The sequence below is a fragment of the Paramormyrops kingsleyae genome, chromosome 5, assembly GCF_048594095.1.
Source record: "Paramormyrops kingsleyae isolate MSU_618 chromosome 5, PKINGS_0.4, whole genome shotgun sequence".
Classification (NCBI taxonomy): domain Eukaryota; kingdom Metazoa; phylum Chordata; class Actinopteri; order Osteoglossiformes; family Mormyridae; genus Paramormyrops; species Paramormyrops kingsleyae.
Genome location: NC_132801.1, coordinates 16247681 through 16267646, shown reverse-complemented (window position 1 = coordinate 16267646; position 19966 = coordinate 16247681). Strand labels below are relative to the sequence as shown.

Sequence of the window (19966 nt, the reverse complement as noted above, 5' to 3'; positions counted from 1 at the left end):
TGGAGATCAATGACAGGAAGGAGGAATCTGATACCTGAAAGTAAAATGAGAAATGTGGGGGTTAGAACATACAGAAAAAGAGAGAGGCAGACAAGGGTAAGAAGGAAAGAGATGAAGATAGAGGAACAGGACGCAGATAAAAGAGGAGAATTAAAAAAAAGTAATCAAAATACAGGAAGTATGCAGGTGTGTGCAGGACAGTAACTGATCAGGCCCCAGTGGTTTGAAATAAAGTGGAGAGTCACCGGTTCATCAAGAAACACACTACATGTTTAGCAGGGCAGAATTTTCTGAAGTTTTCAGGTGGAGGAAGAATAGAGCTCAAGCAATCCCAGGCAATCAGGTGAAAGGAGCAGGAAAAACCAGGAAGTGAGACCACAGGAGCAGGAGAACCCATAAGAGCTGGCCAGAGGAGCAGAAAAACCCAGGAGGTCAGACCACAGGAACAGGAGAACCCATAAGGGCTAGCCAGAGGAACAGGATAACCCAGGAGATCAAACCAGAAGAGCAGGAGAACTGATAAGGGCTGATCAGAGGAGTAGGAGACATTCTGCTTCACTGAGGCTCCACTAGATATGGTGCTGGGCTGTTTTGATGGCCCGGGTTCTACTCCTGTGGTTTGACCTCCTGGTTCTCCTACTCCAGGGGTGCCCAATCTTATCCGCAAAGGGCCGGTGTGTATGCGGGTTTTTGGGATAACCTGTAGGTCAGCTGTTCAAACCCAGGTGTGAGGACTCTTCAGCCAATCAGTCCTCTAATTAGGGAGTTGCAGCAAAAACCTGCATACACACCAGCCCTTTGCGGATAAGATTGGCCACCCCTGTCCTACTCTTTTGGTTGGTCATTATGAGTTCTCCTGCTTCTGTGGCCAGTCATTCTGGGTTCTCCTGCTCAGATGAGTCCAGGATGTCAGACCACAGGAGCAGGAGAACCCAGGAGGTCAAACCAGTCCAGTACCGTATCCAGTGGAGTCTCACTGTGCAGGATGTCTGCACAGCATTCACAGTTATTGTTTCACTGGAAAAAATTAACAAATGAGACATTTATCAACCTGTAAAACTATTTAAAAAGTAAAGATCAACTGCAGAACTTTTCTATTACTTCACCATGACCAGGATCAAGGGACACCACCCACAATAATTTAATATATCACTTAGCAAAATCTCCAGTGACAAAAAATGTACTGTATACAATTTTATGTCTGAGAAAAAAAAAAGATCACTATTCACTTTGAACAATATATGATCAAAATACATAGAAACATATATTCATAAATTAACTAATTAATTATATAAATTAAATACCTTTAAATATACCCACTAGGAGGCACTAACTTCCAAATATTTACCAGTTTCAATACTGGAATACGAAAAAAGAAAGAATTTCTGTAATAAGCACCATACATCTTTTTAGATGAGGTTTCCGATCGGTCATATTTGAAAGTGACACAAATGTCGCGAGCGAAACCCGAAGTGTAATACATGTAACACCAATCGAGCTGTGACTGACGCCGAGGTGGTTCGCGCACCCGGCGGACGCCTGGTTACGAGTGCAAGCCAGCTGTGAGATCTGGTCAGTATTTGCATATGACACTTCATGTCTTCTTCACTATGTGAAATTTTGTATTCCGATAATCGGATATTGATTCTAAGAATCGTTTGAACAAATAAAACTGCTCCACATGTGCGAGTAAATTGGAAGCTGGATTACATTTAACATGTGCGCACAAACTTCCGATCCCCTGTAGATTTATATCTGTAGTTTTAACGTGATCGTTTGCGGAAGTAGCTTCAGTGACATTAGTATGGGTCGCTGGTTAAGTCAGGAGACGTCCTGACATTCGCATTGTAATATCTAGTGTGTCGATCTTGTTGGTAAGCTAGCAGTTTTCAGCATGGTACATTGTCTAGTCATGGGCACAAGCACTATCCCTAGTAGGCTAGTACGTCACTGTCTTCCAGTTACAAGTTAAAGTCAAATTAGGGGTTTGTACCAGACGATCTCTTCTAATCCGTCCATATGTTATCCACATGTTTTGTACCTAAAGCCACTTAATATTTTCCCCTTTGTATAGTGTGGAGCAGATCGTGTAACAGAACAAAACCAGGGGGCAAAATTAAATCAAATAACTACCTGTAGAACCATGCTACAAGTTGCTGTAATATTGCGTGTTTTATAGTTCCCTTTCAGTATTCGATCTAAGCATTTTAAACGATTTCGCCGCTACGGCCAATTCCAGTTTTATTATGTAGTAATATTCTGTACGTATATTGATTTAAACAATTAAAATGATCACATTGTTACTTATATTCGTAAAGATCTTCAACCTGTCGCAATTGATTTTAAAACAAACAGTTTAAAGGAAAATTCATGTTCTGCAGTCATACAGTCAGTATTTCACCATTAATAACGCTTAATATATATCTGATTACGTTATACTGAAGGTTACTTTTAAGCCTCCTGAATACTGAACCTGTTTGCGATTTCCCTAAACTCACCCTGGTTTCTAACGCTTTCTCCTCCGTAAGCTTTCATCATGAATAAGCTGCAAGGGTTTGAGTTCTGGAAGATTACCCTGAAGGGGGCACGTTACGTGGTGGCCCCGATGGTGGATCAGAGCGAGCTGGCTTGGAGGCTCCTGAGCCGCAGACACGGCGCCCAGGTCTGCTACACCCCCATGCTGCACGCGCAGGTCTTTGTGCGGGACGGCAACTACCGGCGCGAGAACCTGTATGCTGAGGTTTGCGCAGAGGACCGGCCCTTGATTGCACAGGTGAGCTCGCGCAGCAGCGCCTCCGGCTCTTCACGTGCCCGGTGCTTCCTACATGGCCCTTATGTGACTTCCCTCTGTGCAGTTTTGTGCGAATGACCCAGAAATGTTCATCAAGGCTGCACTCCTGGCTCAGGACTACTGCGATGCCATCGACCTCAACCTGGGCTGCCCTCAGATGATCGCAAAGCGAGGTAGAGGACTCACTGGATGGAGGATACAAGCTGTTAAACTGCAGAGGATTTATGTTTTTACCATCAAGCGGACATATGTTTTAGTTTAAACCTATCTCTGCATTTTCCTAGGTCATTACGGTGCCTTCTTGCAAGAAGAGTGGAGTCTTCTGGAGAAGATGGGTGAGCTTATGGTCATCTTGTTGCCTCAGTATCGGGGTAATGGTTCCTGTCCCTCATATCTTAATGTCCCCCCGTGTGTCTAGTGTCACTGGCCAATGACAAGATTTCAGTACCCATCACGTGCAAGATCAGAGTGTTCCCGGAAATTGAGAAAACCGTGCAGTACGCCAAGATGCTGGAGAAGGCCGGGTGCCAGGTATGGCGCACGCCGGCAGGTCGGGGGGCGCGGTCGCATGTAGCGTGAGATCCACGAGCTCATAGCCTGTGCCCATGTCATGCCAGCTGCTTACCGTCCATGGCCGGACCAAGGAGCAGAAAGGGGCCATGACAGGCGTCGCGAGCTGGGAGCACATTACTGCTGTCCGGTACGTTCCAGAGCCAAGATCTCAGGGTTACTTTTCAATGGCTCAGTCCCTCCAGGTGGAAATCAGTAGTGTAAGTTTCTGGGTGGTGCAGTGGTGCAGTGGTGCAGTGGTGCAGTGGCTCAGTGGCTCACACTGCTACCTCATATTTCTTGGGGTGGATGTTGGAATCCCTCCTCTGCTCTGTGTATATGTGGAGTTTATAGCTTCTTTCTGTATTGCTCTTTTGTTTGCTCCTATAGTTAACATGTGGTTAAGTGGCTTTTCTGCATTACTCTGTGTGTATGTGTGTGTGTGTGTGTGTGTGTGTGCGTGTGCGTGTGCGTGTGCGTGTGTGTGTCAGAGGTGGATAGTTCAGGTCCAGAAAGTAAAAATCCAGACCGGGATTTTGTTCCACCACTTGAGTACTCTTTGACTTTTTATACTCAGCTGGTTGGTTGCAACAAAATCCTGGTCTAGATTTTTACTTTCTGGACCTGAACTACCCACCTCTGGTTTGTGTGTGTCTGTGAGCCCTGTGATTGAGTAGCATCGCAGCCAAGGTGCCCTCATGCTTCTCCCGGCTCCTGGCTGTCACCCTGTTTGTGGGATGGAAGGTGGGAGCAGGTGCATATGGGTTTGTAGGCGGCCCTTTGTGATGGAAACCCCAACTCATGTTGTGTAAATGTGGCCCTTGCAGGAAGGCCGTCAGCATCCCCGTCTTTGCCAACGGCAACATCCAGCACCTGAGCGACGTGCAGCGCTGCATGGAAGAAACGGGTGTGCAGGGCGTCATGAGCGCAGGTATGGGCTGCAGCACCTGCGGGAGGTCAGGCTCTGTGGCTCTGAAGTCCGAACCAAGTGCCACGGGGAAGGGGGGGTGGCTGCACCACCTGCGAGAGGCCAGGCTGTGGGGCTCTGAGGTCCGAACCAAGTGCCACGGGAGAGGGGGGTGGCTGCACCACCTGCGAGAGGCCAGGCTGTGGGGCTCTGAGGTCCGAACCAAGTGTCACGGGGGAGGGGGGTGGCTGCACCACCTGCGAGAGGTCAGGTTCTGGGGCTCTGAGGTCCGAACCAAGTGCCACGGGGGAGGGGGGTGGGTGGACCATGTTCTTGGAGTGCTGTATATCAGCGGCTGCTTGGCATCCAGGACGACCCCGTTATGTTGAATTTCTACACCGACTTCATGAGTTGAGCTCTAATCAGCTCACGCCACCTCCTGCTCATGATGAACAAGCTTCATCCTGCAGTTTACAGGACTTTAGAAGTGCTGATCTGATAGAAGTGCTTAAACTGATAGATCCCATATAAAAAATTTAAAGGGTAAAATCCTAATATTTTAAGCTCCAGTGTCCTTGAAATAGCTTTTTTGTGGGGTGCTGGAATGACGTGAGCGATGTTCAATAACATTATTATGGGATGCTCAACCACCATCAACAAACGTGGGTGTGATTGTGTTTACTCTCCTGCAGTGTTGACTCTCGAGAAGTGTATAGACAGCTGCAGAAAAAAATTCTCAATTTATAGGTGTACGTCTGTGCATAATATGTGTTTTTTTTTTTTCCCCAAACTGCAGCCTAGTTTCTCATTGATGAAGGGCTTCTTCCTTTCTTTATGGGACTTCAGTCCTGCTTCTAGGAGCCTGGTACACACTGTCCAAGCCGTGCACTTCACACCTGCACCTAATGTTTCCCATTCCTTTTGAAGGTCACTTGATGTCATCCTACAGTCGCTTCTGGTCTTTTTCCTGGCTGGTTTCGGGTCGTTCTCAGTGTCTCCTGCTTCGCCTTATTCTTGTGTGCTGCTGTCTTGGAAATTATGAACCTGGAAGCATCCTGCAGCCAGAAGAACCAGGATAAAAACAGGATTTAAGAATGCAGATTTGTTTAAAAATTAAGTGGTCTCTTAATTTTTTCTGCGGCTGTGTATGTTTATTTTTAGTCTATTCCATCTCTTGACAGTGGGGGGCTGCCTTGTGCTGTGTTCATTGGCGCTTGTATTTAATTTCAACCTGGAGATACAAATAGTTTTTCCTTTGGAGGGTAATTATTGGATTAGTGCTTTTATCCATGGACTCTAAGCATCTCTTTTTTTTACGTAACTGGCCACACTGCCTGCAAAGCTTTATTGACAAATTGGCCGCGCCGGTTCAAGGTAGTTAAAGCCTCACAGCACTGTTTCTCTTAGCAAGAAAAACAGTCTCTTGGTAAGTGCAGATTAACTGCTGCATAACTCTGAGGTGTTCTGCTGTCAGCGGCTGGTCCCTGGCTCACCGTTTGCATTTGTCCCTTGCAGAAGGTAACCTTCACAACCCAGCCCTGTTCGAGGGCCACAGCCCGCCCGTGTGGGAGATGGCAGAGGAGTACCTGGAGGTGGTCCGGCAGTACCCCTGCTCCCTGTCCTTCGTCCGTGCCCACCTCTTCAAGCTGTGGCACCATACGTGAGTGGCCCACCTGGATCATGTGATCGGGGTTAATGTCTGGGTCATGTGATCGGGGTTAATGTCTGGGTCATGTGATCTGGGTTAATACTTTGTTTACCCCAGAGAATGGGGCAGCTGTAATCCATGGAACTCTGTTGGAGCCACACTGTCACCATAAATATAGTTTTTTATATATATATATAAATCTATTTTATTATTAATCTATTTTCAAGGGGGAAAAGTAAAGCAATAGAATTTATTGAAATTTTTAGCAGAAAAATTTATCAGCCTATCCAGTAGTTACCCAGGACCCATAAGTCAGACTCATTGAGGAGCAAGAGATTTGAAGAATTAAATGTGAAGAAGATCAGCGAGGAGGATTTGGGGCTGCAGTGAGGACGTGGTGTGCCTGCAGTTTGCAGATCCACACGGACCTGCGGGAGGAGCTGGCCAAAGTGCGGACGCTGGAGGGGATGGCCGAGCTGAACGCGCAGCTGAAGCGGCGCTGCCAGGTACGCGGCGTCCTCCTCCTCATCCTCCTCCTCATCCTCCTCCTCCTCCACACACACGCACCTTCCTCACCAGCCTGCTGAAAGCCTGCCCCTTTTCACCGTCAGGAGGAAATGGCTCGTCAGGAAGCTGGGGAGGACCACGGCAGCCTGCCCTTCCCGCACTGGATATGCCAGCCCTACGTCCGGCCAGCGTGAGAGAGCGTCTCCGTCCCTCCTTCTGACTGACTGCCCAGCGAGAGCTGGGAGGGTCACGCTTAGGGGTCACTGATGTGTCTAACATACCCTCCTGGCTCTTGGCGTGTCTTCCTGCCAAACACCCAGTTCTGTTGCTCTCTGCCTGCTCTACTGGCATCACATTGCTGCTTTGAATTCTTCACTATGCCATCTGTTGGCAGGTCGTCCAGTGTCTCTCGCTGTTACTAATCCCCATCTGAGTCTTCCCTAACTCTCCAGTAATGGCAGTCACTGCCTGACCTGATGCACAGTGTCTCACCAGAGCATAATGAATCTGGTTGGTAATCACTTCTTCAAGTTTTTTTTTTTATCCTTGACCATGAGGGAACGTATTGGATTCCATAGTTTTTATTTTGTCGTTGAATTTGTGAACTTTTTCCAGTCTGAATTCTCCAGAGCGTCAGAGATAGAGGGCCGGTTTCTGACAGCCTGCTAGTGGATTAACTGATTTACTTCTCAGATTTACTGCTTCAGTATGCTGAGCTCTTATTCATCTGGATGGTGATCTCATTCAGGCCATCTTAGAAACGCCCGCCATGCCAAGATATATACACTTTTTGCCAAGTCTGTCAGATCATTGATAGGGTCCCCTCTCCCCCCTTCACCATGCCCCCCCACCCTTGGCATTGCAGCCCGAAGGGTCCTGGCAGTGAGAACGGGCAGCCCGGCTCTCAGCCGAAGGCAGTGTGTGTGAAGAGGGCCCTGGCGGATGCTGATGCCCCCCCAGAGTACCTCTCCAGAAACAAGCAGAAGAAGAAGGCGCGCAACCCCAACAAGAACTTCAGCATGGAGCAGAAACGTAAGGAGCCCTGAGTCTCGCTGCCCGCAGCCGAATGCCCCATGTCCCCGTCTGCCCCATGCCCCCGTCTGCCCCACTCGGCCCGCTTACCACCTTCCTCAGCCCTTACGTTCCCTCATAACGTTCTTTGGGCTTTTCCCAAGGCCTCATTGGTCCCAAATTCCAGGCGAGTTCCACACGTGTTTATACTGAACGTGGCACAAGAATTTGCCCCCTCCCTGCCTGTGCCCCCTCCCCGCTGCCCGTTAAATGACCATCAGTCAGGAATCCAGCCTGACCTTTTGCCTTATTGTCTCCCCTGCAGCCAAATACATCAAATGCGAGCAGTGCGGAAACCCCAAGGTGAGTCCTTTTAGCAGCTCTGTGAATGTGGACCCAAGCTGAGGGTCGCCGTGGCCGAGACGTGGCCCCCTACCCCCGGGCCTGGATCTGCACTGTGTCTGTCACCAGCGTGCGGGCAGAGGGACAAATGTGGTGTCTCTCTGCCAACGGGGGGAGGTGATGGTGGCTGCGTTTCGTCTTGTTGAGGGCTGGTGGGCTTCAGCTGTTTGGCTGCTTCTATCCAGCTGGCACGAGCTTGCTTTGTGGGGTGAGGGGGGTGGCCATTTTGGCAGCAGTTTGAGGGTAGCTCGCCTGCTGGGCTAAATTAGGAAGCCGTTAAACTGGGGGTGTGCAGTAATATCTGAGCTGTTATTGCGACACCCTCCTGCTTTTACCACAATGCAAAACATAAACTCCCGTTATTTAATGGGGGTTGAGTGTTACAGCAGCATTTAGACACACTGCAAAGCGAAATGACATTTTTATATGCAGCCGGTAGCCTTTCTGCATTTATAGGTGGACAGAGGTGCAGCGGGTAGCACCCTCAGGGTTGGGGGTTCGATTCCGGCTCCTGCCTCTGCATGGCTGCTGCATGTTCCCTCTGCTCATTTGGGTTTCATCCAAAGACATGCGGTTAGATGTACGTATTGCAGGCTGGACATCGCCTCTAGCATGTGTGTGTGTGTGAGTGTGTGTGTGTGCGTGTGTGTGTGAGTGTGTGTGTGCCTTGCGACAGTCTGGCTTCTCTGCCTGTCCCCTGCCCTGTGTCTCCTGGGATAAGCTCCAGGCTCTCTGTGACCCTGTACTAAGTAAGTGGCTCTGGAGGAAAATAACAGTGCTGGCTTAATGTGCCCCTCTAGTATTTCCCTCCAATTTTCAAAGCACCACGGTGTTTTATGAACACACACTGTCCCACCTGTGCCTTGTTGTCCTGCCGGGCATTATGGGATTTCTCATCTCAGGGGCCACCTCCTAACTCTAACAAGACACCATTTTATCAGAAGCACTTTTAATTATAACTCCATTCTTTTAGGCTGCCCGTGCGTTAGAGTCGTGAGAAATTGAGTGTGAGTCACCATGTGTTGCTGACAGTTTGCTGTACGCATCATTTACATTCTAGAAGTTTCCACAGGATACCTTGTCATGGAGGCCTTCAGAATATAACCCTAAGCATTTTTCCTGTGCCCAGGCACTGCTTGAAGGGTCTTGCGGATGGAAAGCTTGTCAACTTAAGAACACTTTGCTTGTGCCAAAACCAAAACCTCGCTGTGTCAGGTCATTATGGTTTTCTCTAGAACAGGGAAAACCTTACATTTTTTTATTCCAGACTATGAGACCGTTCATTTGGTGGGAAGACGTGTAGTATTTGCAGCTCGGCCTTCAGCCGGAAAACGTTTTTTTTTTTTTTGGTCGACATTTTGCATTTAGGTCTGTTTCTGCAAAGAGCAGCATTACTGTAATGAATTAATGTTACTTAAACACAAAGTTAAATTAATAATGCAGGCCTGAACATTATCTAGATAAGTGGCTTTTTAAATAGATGCATATGTAAATAATGCATCAATTACTGGTATAGTCAACAGTATAGAGGTGATATTATTGTTATTTATTATTATCATCATCATTTACCAGGCCATCACTGTAATCAAGTAATTGCAAGTGATTGCACTGTAATTAAGTAATTGAATAGGTAATGCAGTGGGCAGGCCTATGTCTGAAACCTAAGTAATCAGCAGTGCACCTTCATAATGGGAAGTAAGTGGTTGTCGCTACGGCAACGTGTATTGCTTACATAGAGTTGAGTACCGATGATTTGAGTTCCGGGAAGGTGCTGAGAGGATTCCGGCCTGATCGGCGGGGCACCTTCTGAAGGCGGAAGCTGATTTGAACCATGAAACCTCACTTGTCCTGCTGTTTGGCTGCTTTGATGAACAGGACAGGAGTTCAATGGGGCAACACAGTGTGTTGTTACTTGTTTTATCGGTAGGCTACTGTAATCATGCCTTTGTTCTAGGCATTTAACTGCAATTTTAAGTGTAATCTAAGGCCTGCTGTAACTTCCCAATAATCAGTTTGTACCTGATTTAAAAAGTTGCTCTCAGTAATTTGTGAGAGTGATATTTAAATTTTAATTGCTTTCATTAAAAACGGCTGCTGTGCACCTTGATGACCTCAGACATGAGGTGTAAGTAAAGTACCAGCCGCATAAGAATGGAGATTTATTAAGGGTATCTATGGTAACAGATTGCACTGGGATACAACGGCTGAGAGCGCCTTGTTAATGAGAGGTCAGAGGAACATGGCCATACTCGTTAAAGCTGACGGTTGCGCCACAACTGAAACACGTCACTTCTGGAGGCAAATGCGGGTCCGACCCAGTTCTTGCTACGTGTATCAAATAATGTGGCTCTGGAAGAAAGATGGCATAATAGAAAAGAATAAAAATGTTGTGTAAATGTGATCTAAAAGTGTATTATTTCCCAGCTTCAGGCCTGATATATTGGGATTTTGCAAACATCTCAGGTTGAAAGAGAAGCCGGTCCAGAAACTGCTGCCGTGTCCTTTTGGCCTGCTGTGAAGATGAGGTTTAGCACAGGGACAAGACCGAGGTGTCAGAACAGCTTCAGGGCAGACCGCTGTCTTCTGAACATGGTCACGTTGTCCCAGGAACGATATCTAATGTAACGTGTCCCGCAGCATTTAGCACTAAGCAGGTTGGCTGTTGGTAGCTGCCTTAGTCAAACTCCCAAACATGGACAACGAACTTGAATGAGACATACTTACCTTTAAAGAGCTTTATTGAAGTTATTGATTCATAGTACAATATGGGTTAATGTTTATTTATATATATATATATATATATATATATATATATATATATATATATATATATATATATATATATATATATATATATATATATATATATACTGCGTTAATGCGCAATTTAGTTTCAGGAAGATTTAGTCACTGTATCTACCTACCTATATCATAGTATTTTCAAAGTGAATAATCACCATATTCTAACTCATTACATAATTTAGTATTTTACAAAATAGGTTGCCATTGTAATTGTTGAATTTGGACTTCAGTACATCACCTGAAAGCTCCTTATTTCACCAGCTAGTTTGAGTTGCAGTTTGTAGTTATACTAGGGTCATAAAAAGCCATTTATATTGCGTGATGTGTTTGACACTGGCTTTGGTTCTTTGTAGTTCTGGGTACCAGAGTGTAAAATCTGATACTTGCAATCTGATACTTTTGTTTAGTCTTAGGTCTCAAAATGTGAACAGTTCCCTTATTTGAACATTCACCCCAGCGCTCAACGGCTAATTAATGAATGCGATGTCTCAGCTTAAGACTGAGTCGGCACTGCGACGGCGGGCAGTTGATGAATCTTTATTACGGGCGATGGATAAATGAGCGGATTTAGCTTGCTGTCACTGATTGGACTGGGCCTTTTGCCTGATTCGATTTTGAGCCTTGATGCATATCGGGCCCATATGCAGTTGAAGGAGGTATGAATAAAGCATAATCTGGTTAATGTTAGCGCCAGATATCGGTTTCCTGGGACTTGGCTGGCGGAGTCTGTGGTGGGTAGCAGAGTCGGGGTCCTGCTACGGGCCAGTCACACTGAATGCAGACGACTATCCAAGATTCACTCAGACAGCCTGTAGATACAGACTGTTATGTTTTACTAGTTGGAATAAATATATGGAGACCCTTCAAACGTGCCACTCCACTCAGGAGTGTAATCAGCGCTCATGGAGAGCAGCAGGTGGTGTCAATAAAGGCCAGGGAAGATCCCAGAGGTGTTCTTCAAATAATGGAAAAACACCTCATAATGATCGAGGAGTTATGCCTAGATAGCTCTCCGATACGTCACCACATTGTACACAAAGCTATCTGTGTCCAGATGGATCTCTCATCACTTGGTGACAAATCCATTCACTTCAAAACTTAGCATGATTATTTTACTGCCAAACTAGTTAGGAAAGATGAAAGTAATTTGTAGTACATGATACTTTTGTGCGTGAACTGTATGTGTGCGTGTAAAATTCTTAACATATTTATTTACGAAGTCTCACATTGGTTCAAATCCATCGGTCGACAGTGTGATTACACCGTTGGGGCCTTGAGTAACGCCTTTAAGTCGGGGTTGTATGTCCCTGCTTTCTCAGAAATGTCCATTGCTTTGGATATAAGTGCCTGCTAAATAAATAATGTAGTGCCCCCCCTCCAGACTGTTGAAGCAGGCTACCACACACAGAGTGTAACCCTTCTAATTTGTCTGTTTCCCCCAAAAGCTCTGACGCTGTTGACATTATTGCTTCTGGTGATTCATGCTTTAAAACGCTATTGTCTTTCTTAAGTAATAAAACCAGCTTTTCCTGCTGATTTCTTGGGACGTTTATAACGTGAAGTGGATGTTGTTTTCGCATAATCCCCAATTATATTTACAGCATTGTGTATCTGCCCTTTCAGAAGAACACAGTGCTGACTGAAATTAATACAATGTAGTTTTAAACAATGAACACAACTGAAAAGTGTGATTCACAAAGTGCATAGATGCTGCTTTCATCAAACTTTTCATGGAATCTTCTCTCGTGTTGACATAAGCAGATGATGGGGGGAAAAGTAGCTAGTTGACTGTTCAGTGGGCAAGTAATAGTTTTCTGAATATGTGCTATCAATGGCAAACAAATGCATTTCATGGATATTTCCATTGCTTGATTTTTTTTCCCCCTGCAGTTGTTTATGAAATGCCTTTTACAACAATGTGACATTACAATATTAACATGGCAAGAGAATGTCCTGTGAACTTGGATTTGACAGATTTAGCTACAGCATGTAAACACACATTGTCTTCTGCGTGCCGTGATTGGTTTGATTCCTGCGGCCGAGCGCTTTTCATTCTGAACTCAAGTGCTGCCCACGTTGGCCAACGCGGACCTGAAGGTTTGTTTACCCTCATGCGGTCGTCTGTGCCAGCCTCGGAAAATAGAATGGTCTCCATTGAGCTATTGAATGAAGCAGGAGTCATTTCTCCGCTCTCCACCATCCTGCTCGCTGCTATCACGCTTCAGAATTACATTCCAGAATTTCACCAGCAGCCCTAAAGTAGCCTCGTAGTGCTCTCCAACTAGTACTCCACAATCACTCTCTCGCTCTTCAGTTCCCTGAAAATAATTTCCTTTTCAGCATAAAAAATTGTGACTGCAGCAGGCCTGTTGACTTACATCTACATGAAAGTAGACTAAAGATTTGAGGGCTATTTAAAAATACATTGTTTTGGCTTTGAAACTGGTATTTACCAGTAATGTGGTGATTAAGATATTGTTGTGTTTATGCGCACAGCCTTATAATTTGAAGTTTAAGGTAAGGTGTTCTTTGTAAGGTTGATCATGTAGCCATGATTAACACCAAGTAGATCAGTGGTTGATATGTTTGGAGTGTCTGGTATTTTTATGACCAAATTTAAAAAAATCATAATTAACTAGTTATGTTTTTCACGAGCGATTAAATTAACTGGGGAATGTAAGACAATTAGCCAGCTCCTGCCCCGATGTAGGATGGCAGAGTAAGGATGCTTTAAATTTAATCCATTTATGTTGCTGCATTAAAGGCCTTTTGACAATAAGGACTATTTGTTGATGTTGCTTTGCACAAATTAAAGACCCACTCCAGGAGTCTTAGGCTGGGTTTGAACCCACAACCTTGAGCACTGTAGGATAGCCACCTTACTCACAGACCCGTCGCACTATGCGGGTTGTTAAGTAGCTTTTGGTGCTTATTTGTATTTTTAAACTTGTGTTTCTAGAGATTCATTGACATTTTCCCCCTAATTTAAAATAGTCCATAACTATGTGCATTAAATGCATTTAGTAGCTTGGCCAGAGTAATCAGATTGGTCGAGCCCCCTTTGGCTAGTTGGGAGGGTGTTAAGTGATACACTGGACCTGTTGGTTGATACCATCCTGAACATACTGCCTTCCCAAAAAACCTGTTGCTCCTGAGCCAGACGTGAGCTCTTAAAAGTGACTGTGAGGTGGAATTGTGTTCAAGGGGTGCTTTGGCTAATAGCTAGACAGGTGGCCGTTTCTGCAGCAGGATGGATGCTGAAAGGGCCCCGCCCAAGTAGAACAAAGACAGTGCCCCCTTGTGTTCAGGAGGAAGTAAATGTGACCAGTTTTGTTTACTCTGAAGCATTAATTATAACATTATCTTAATACCCCTGATTTATTGTTTAGTGTTTAACACCGAATCTTACAAGAAGTGTTTATGTGTCACTTTATAAGATTCTTCATATGCCGTGTCATGAAACGCAGCGTCACCGTGAAATGGGGGTCACCGCTTAATGCCCTTTCTCTGGGTGTCATTTTTGATGTAAGGACTCTGGGAAGTGTCCATGAGAGGAACAGAACCAGACGTGGTTCTCACGTATTAAAGCCTGAGAGCCAACTGCCAGCTGAAGGGCTGAACGAGTGAAAAACGCTTAAACTAAAAGGAGAACTTGAAAAGTCTGCGCTCCATGGTATACTTTCAGTATACTCTTAGTTTAAGAAAATGTGAATGACTTTCCAGAAGTTGAGGTGTTTGAAGTCACTGAGAACAAAATTAATTCCTTTCTATGATTTTTTTTTTTTAAACATGAACAAAACCAGACAGAGTAAGCGGGGGTGTTTGGTTTTTTTGTAACTGTAGGATTAGATAGGAGAACAGGTAAGATACCTTGGCTTTTGAAGGTCTGGAGAATCAAACAGTCCTTTTCAGACTTTTAAACATTGGTCTCTTGGGGTTTTACTCTTTCACCTGCGAGACATCAATTTATTATTGATGTTATCATTCAGTGTAAATGTCTGCATTTTTGTGCAGACGTCTGGTCAACTAAAATCCCTCAGCTTTGCTGAATCTTGTCGGTAAGCAAGTGATTATGCAAGTGCTGGAAGAGCTTCATTCATGAACCTGCAGAAGTACTGTGAACCGTCTGGAATACACAGATAAAGCCTCTATCTCCCCGGGATATCCCTGATTGGTACATTTTAACAGTGCTGTTGTTCTGGCATGTTGGGTTCTTCATGAAATGTCAAATTTCTTATTGTGTTCACATTTTTAAAGAATTTCAGAAGCAAAACGTCCAAAAATCTATCGATTAATATGACAGTTCGAGTAATCGTTTATATATAATACAAGCACTCCAGTTCACTTAAGTAGCATATTTTTGGGCAGTGAAAGGAAACCGGCAAATCAGCTGAAAAGGCACCCAGACACAGGCATGAAAAGTCCACACGCACAAAGTGTCGGTATGCAGTGACAGCGCTACCCAGTGCGCCACTGTGCCTGGCTGCCTTGGGTTTGCATGATGTGCGATGTTAATATCGACGTGTCATTTCATGCACGTGCAACTGACATCGCAGGGACCGCGATTGTCTGCTGGGTTCAAACCAGGGGCGTTTCTGGCCATTGGAAAAAAAAATCATGGATTAAGTCAAGTTTACCTGGGGCGTGACTTTTTTCTTTTAAGGGAGACTGGCCTCGCTATGCAACTTACCAAGCTATGCAATTTTAATAATGGCTCATTTTCAACATTATCTAGTACATTTTTACTGCCCGTTCTTTTGCATATACTTTCCGAGAATCATTCTCGTCCTTGCTGAGCGATTCGCTCATAGACCGTGCGGCGTGTCCGTGTTTAAGTGAGAAACTAAAATGAGTGAGAAGGAGAGTCGAACAAGGACGCGGTCACGAAAACACATTTTGTCTTTCGCTTAATGGGAATACCGCTGTTTTGCACTTCAAAGAGACGATATTGAGCAAAAGCAAGAAATTTGTCGACACCGCTTTGTGTGTATTAATGGCACAACTTACGGCAACATCACCAGCTTATTAGATACTCTGCTGCTACATAAATTCTATTTGGCTATATAGTAATATTTTCAACTCCTAAATATACTAAAAACTTCAAATATATGATATTTTCTCAATATTGTGCAGCCATAGAACGCACAATACGTTCACAAGAAAAGTATATTATATGGTTATTATATACTGTACAATGTAATGGTGTGGCTAATGGACGGGGGAAATCATGTTTTAGCAGGCAATTATTTTCACATATAGGAATAGTAGAAAGTAAATGAAGCGAAATGGATTAAGTCAAAATAATGACAAAGTCAGGCTAGGCTACTCCGAGAGGCTAAATGGCACGTATCTATATATGGCTAACCTCGCATTATTGGGTGAGTTTGTCAAACCTAAATACCTACTTTTAATTAAGATGTATTTGTATTGCAGTTGTCCTGTGGTGATGTTTAAGTTCTGCTTTGCAATACTTATATACAACTGCACCTTCATTCACTTTTAATGTGACGTGCTCCCACACAGTTGATGCTTTTGCTCTTTATTTGAACCTCCGTCCGCTGTGCGCCGTCTTCCTTCCGCCATATTGCCAAGTAATCGCGAAGGAATTTTTTAATCGATGCGTTTTAATTATCGTTTAATCTAATAATCGTGACGGCTCTACATCAGTGTGTGGCACCCTTAGGTTAGAAGCATGCCTTAACCTAATGAACTTCCATTAGACACTAATGTGGCGATTTCCATTCATATGAACTATCTGTGGCTTTGGTGAAGATACGTGTATTTGTATATATGTTACTTGTTATATGTGCATATATTGTACACACAAACCCATTAGAAGACCTTGTGTCTGCCATAAAGCTAGTCACATGACTGATATTTTATTAGTCATGTGGCATTGTCATTGTTTCGTTCGCGGTTCTAACCCAGTCATGGGTTGTTCCTTTTTGGTGTGATGAGTGGCTCAGCCTGTTGTGAATCGCTGCTGTCTTCCTGAAGGTCACAGGTTCAAATTTGGCATCTGGCTGAGTGATCATACTGCCATCTGTCCTTAACATGATGCCTGACCCTGTGCTCTGACTGTCTGATTATCTGTCAAAGTCGGTGAGCTCTCATGTACTTGTACAAATGGCACATGAAACATCTAACATTTTCCGTTCTGTGTTTCTGCAGGGCAGTAAGTGTGTCTTCAACCTGTGTCGGGGGTGCTGTAAGAAGGCGGCGTTCAAGGCTACAGCTGATTGTCCAGGTGAGCCCTTTCACCAGTGTGCTGTACCACACCCTCTGCCTCCAGACAACCTTCACCCATAAAATGAGTGCGCTCGGCCTCTTCCCCCTACGCTCCCAGAGAGGGCTTCTTATATAGAAAGGGCCAGCTGTGTGCTGTGTGAACGCCCCTGTGGTGCGCCATCGTCCTGTAACGGCAGGAATATAATGAGTGTGCATTGCCATTTATCGGTATTCTGCACAATGCCACTCTGTTGACAAAATAAATGATGATGGATAAACAGAAAGTGGTCCAAGAACTGTTCCTCTGTTTGAGACCCTGGCTGGGTGATTACTGATGGGTGATGACTGATGGTGGATGACTGATGTGGGGGCATTAAGTGACAGCTTCTGAGGACTTGACTTGAGATGGACTCACCTGGGTGTGGTAAATAACATCAATGCCAAAAGTGTCCTTCAGTCTTTTGTGGCACTTAGACGGGCTGCAAGCTAAGGATGACTGTGAGGCCCTGTGTGGCTTAGTGGGTTAGCAGGCTGTGCTTGTTGTTGGAAGGTCATTGGTTTGAATCTCTCAATTTGCAGTGTGATTACACTGTTGGGGACTTGAGCAAGGCCCTTAAGTTGGGGTTGTCTGTCCATGCTTTTTCAGAAATGTCCATTGCTTTGGATATAAGTGCCTGCTAAAAATGCAATGAGTGCCCCCCCAAGCTGTTGAGGCAGGCTACCACACACAGAGCATAACCATTCCACCTTGTCTTTTTCCCCCAAAAGCTCTGATGCTGTTCACAGACTGCATGTTACTCTGTGTTGCTGGCTGTGCATTTGTCTTCCACCCTTGTTCCTGCAAACTGAGTGTCTCCTGGGAAATTTTTTCCACAAGGAAACACATTCCGAATAACAATGGTCACCTTATATCTGTATGCAATAGAAAAGTTTCTCTAAATTCGCTCAGGTCATTTAAACTGACTTTTTGAGGCATCCATTTTTTTTACCAAGAGAAATAAAACATTGGTCTATTATTAGTGGCTGGAACATTAAGGGGATGCTATTGATACATTAATCTGACAGAATAATGTATACAAAATGAATAAAAGATAGGAAAGTTTACAAAATTCCGAAGTATCTTTATCTTGTTGATGGAGGATTATAGCAGAATACTATCAATAATCTGTCTTTTAGGCTAAACTGTAATAATTCATTACGATGAATAAGAAAGTCAATCCAAAGGTAGAAATTCATTGTTTATTCCCATTATAATAATGGTTGTCAGAAGCTAGTGGTCAGATTTTGCAACAACAACCAGATTTTGCTGGCTATCTTTAATTGTCATTGTGCTATTTCAGGTTATATATCAAGCTGCCACTTGGCCAGGTTAACAAATCTACACATTGCTCTCTGAATCAGTAACTCCCCACCTTCCTAAAAAATCCTTTCTCCTCTCTTCCCCACAGGCCATGGGTTGTTGTTTAAGACCAAGTTTGAGAAAGCTCAGCGACAGAAGGCCAGCGAGCCCAACAGACAGGCCAACGGGGAGTCCGTCACGCAGACGTGCCCCACATTGCCCCCAGCCTCACCCGAGCAGCCCAGCAGAGACCCTGTGGCCTGAGGGCGCCCCCCCCTAAGGACATGTGAGCCACCACACACCCCTGAGGGGTGCTGAACAGGGAGAGCTGTCCCCAGACAGAGGGAAAGGAGCGTGACAGTCAGGTTCTGCTGAGGATGACGCGTCGATGACGTACGTTTGACAGGACATCAGTATGGCTGCTTCTGTCACCATTTTTTTTTTTTGCCCATTCAGCTGAATCATTTCAGCCAAAGGCAAGTTGGCTCAACTCCTTGCTATTACAGATGGTACTTCATGGTCAAAAAATTGGCCACTTCTTCTAAACAAAATGTACTTCACCTCAGTTTTATCCCTAAAAAAGCAAATTGAATATGACAAATTGGAGGCTATTCTAGTATCTGGCTTTTGTTCTGGGGTTTGCTAAATGATGTTGGGGAGGGTCATTCTTACGGCACATTAGCCGGAAGCAAACACCTGACATATTATAAGCTTCACTCCAAAAAAAGCATAAGTATGTATCGCAGAAGACTTCATTTTGAACAAAATCTTGGTAAAAATCTTTGGAAATTTTGTAGGATTTCAAAAGATCTGTGCTTTTCCCTGATAGGAAACACTCCCTTCAAACTACACTGTGAACACGAAGGAAAACTGGATTGTGAGCTTCTTAGAATGTTCCGGTGATTGGGAAAGTCACATAGAAAAGCAATTCACAGCTAAAGCCAAATGGACAGCCAATTGCACATTTTAAAAACCATTTAATTTGTTTTTTTTCCAGTTAAGCTAGCAATAAAAAATTAAGGAAATAGACTTTCATACAATGGATGTGGTTACGTGTGCTATTGTGGATTGCTATAGTAACACAAATCAGTTGCTGGGAAACTTAGTTGTTTAGTTGTTCTGACAGCTTTTCTATCACGTCTTGTCAGATCCAGTCCGTTTTTTTATTGCAGGAAGTTTGACATTTGCAGCTTCTTATTGAAAGATTGCAACTGTTTTAATGCATTTATTGCCAAGTTAGCACATCCTGAATGTTTCACACGAACGTCACGTCATGGATGGTGTTGGCAAAGCTTTGGAACAAAATCTACTTGCGGGGCTCCTTGTGTGTCAGGGGGTTTTACCACTTTTTACAGGAATGTGTCCAACCGAGGCCTGTGGTTGAGGGGGCTTTACTGTAGGTAACAGTGTCTAGTTAATACTGGGGCTCAGTGACATGCAGTGCACTGCACTTGGTGGATCGCACTGTGCAGTAGCTAAGCCGCTCTTTGCAGCATCAGCCTGCGCCATGGCTTAACTGACTGCGCCTTTAGCCTGTAATTTATGCAAGAAGATGGTCCGCCAAGTGCAGGTTAAATAATGCCTGCCTCTGTTTTTAATCCTGCTGGATATTTCTTACAGTAGTATTTATGGTCCTCAGGTTGTAGAAATATTTGTCCCTGTCGATCGGAATAAAATTTTTGAAAGAAAGCTCTCTTTCCTTTCTCTTTCTACTGTCAGTGTTCTGCGCCATAGGTCGTTCCCATAACCCAAAGGCTTCAATTTATACCCTGCAATGAAATC

The 19966-nt window shown here is 44.6% G+C and overlaps 1 protein-coding gene across 1 annotated transcript; it reads left to right on the top strand.

Moving 5' to 3' along the window:
* Positions 1-1460: 1460 nt before the first annotated feature.
* On the top strand, positions 1461-19873 carry dus1l (dihydrouridine synthase 1-like (S. cerevisiae)). Its single transcript, XM_023822669.2, has 14 exons — positions 1461-1572; positions 2529-2773; positions 2856-2964; positions 3076-3126; positions 3210-3322; positions 3409-3491; positions 4168-4271; positions 5763-5907; positions 6305-6401; positions 6507-6592; positions 7268-7434; positions 7739-7776; positions 16789-16864; positions 18294-19873. The coding sequence occupies exons 2-14, from the start codon at positions 2537-2539 to the stop codon at positions 18446-18448; spliced, it is 1461 nt and encodes a 486-aa protein (XP_023678437.1). The 5' UTR covers positions 1461-1572; positions 2529-2536; the 3' UTR covers positions 18449-19873.
* The last annotated feature ends 93 nt before the right edge of the window (positions 19874-19966 follow it).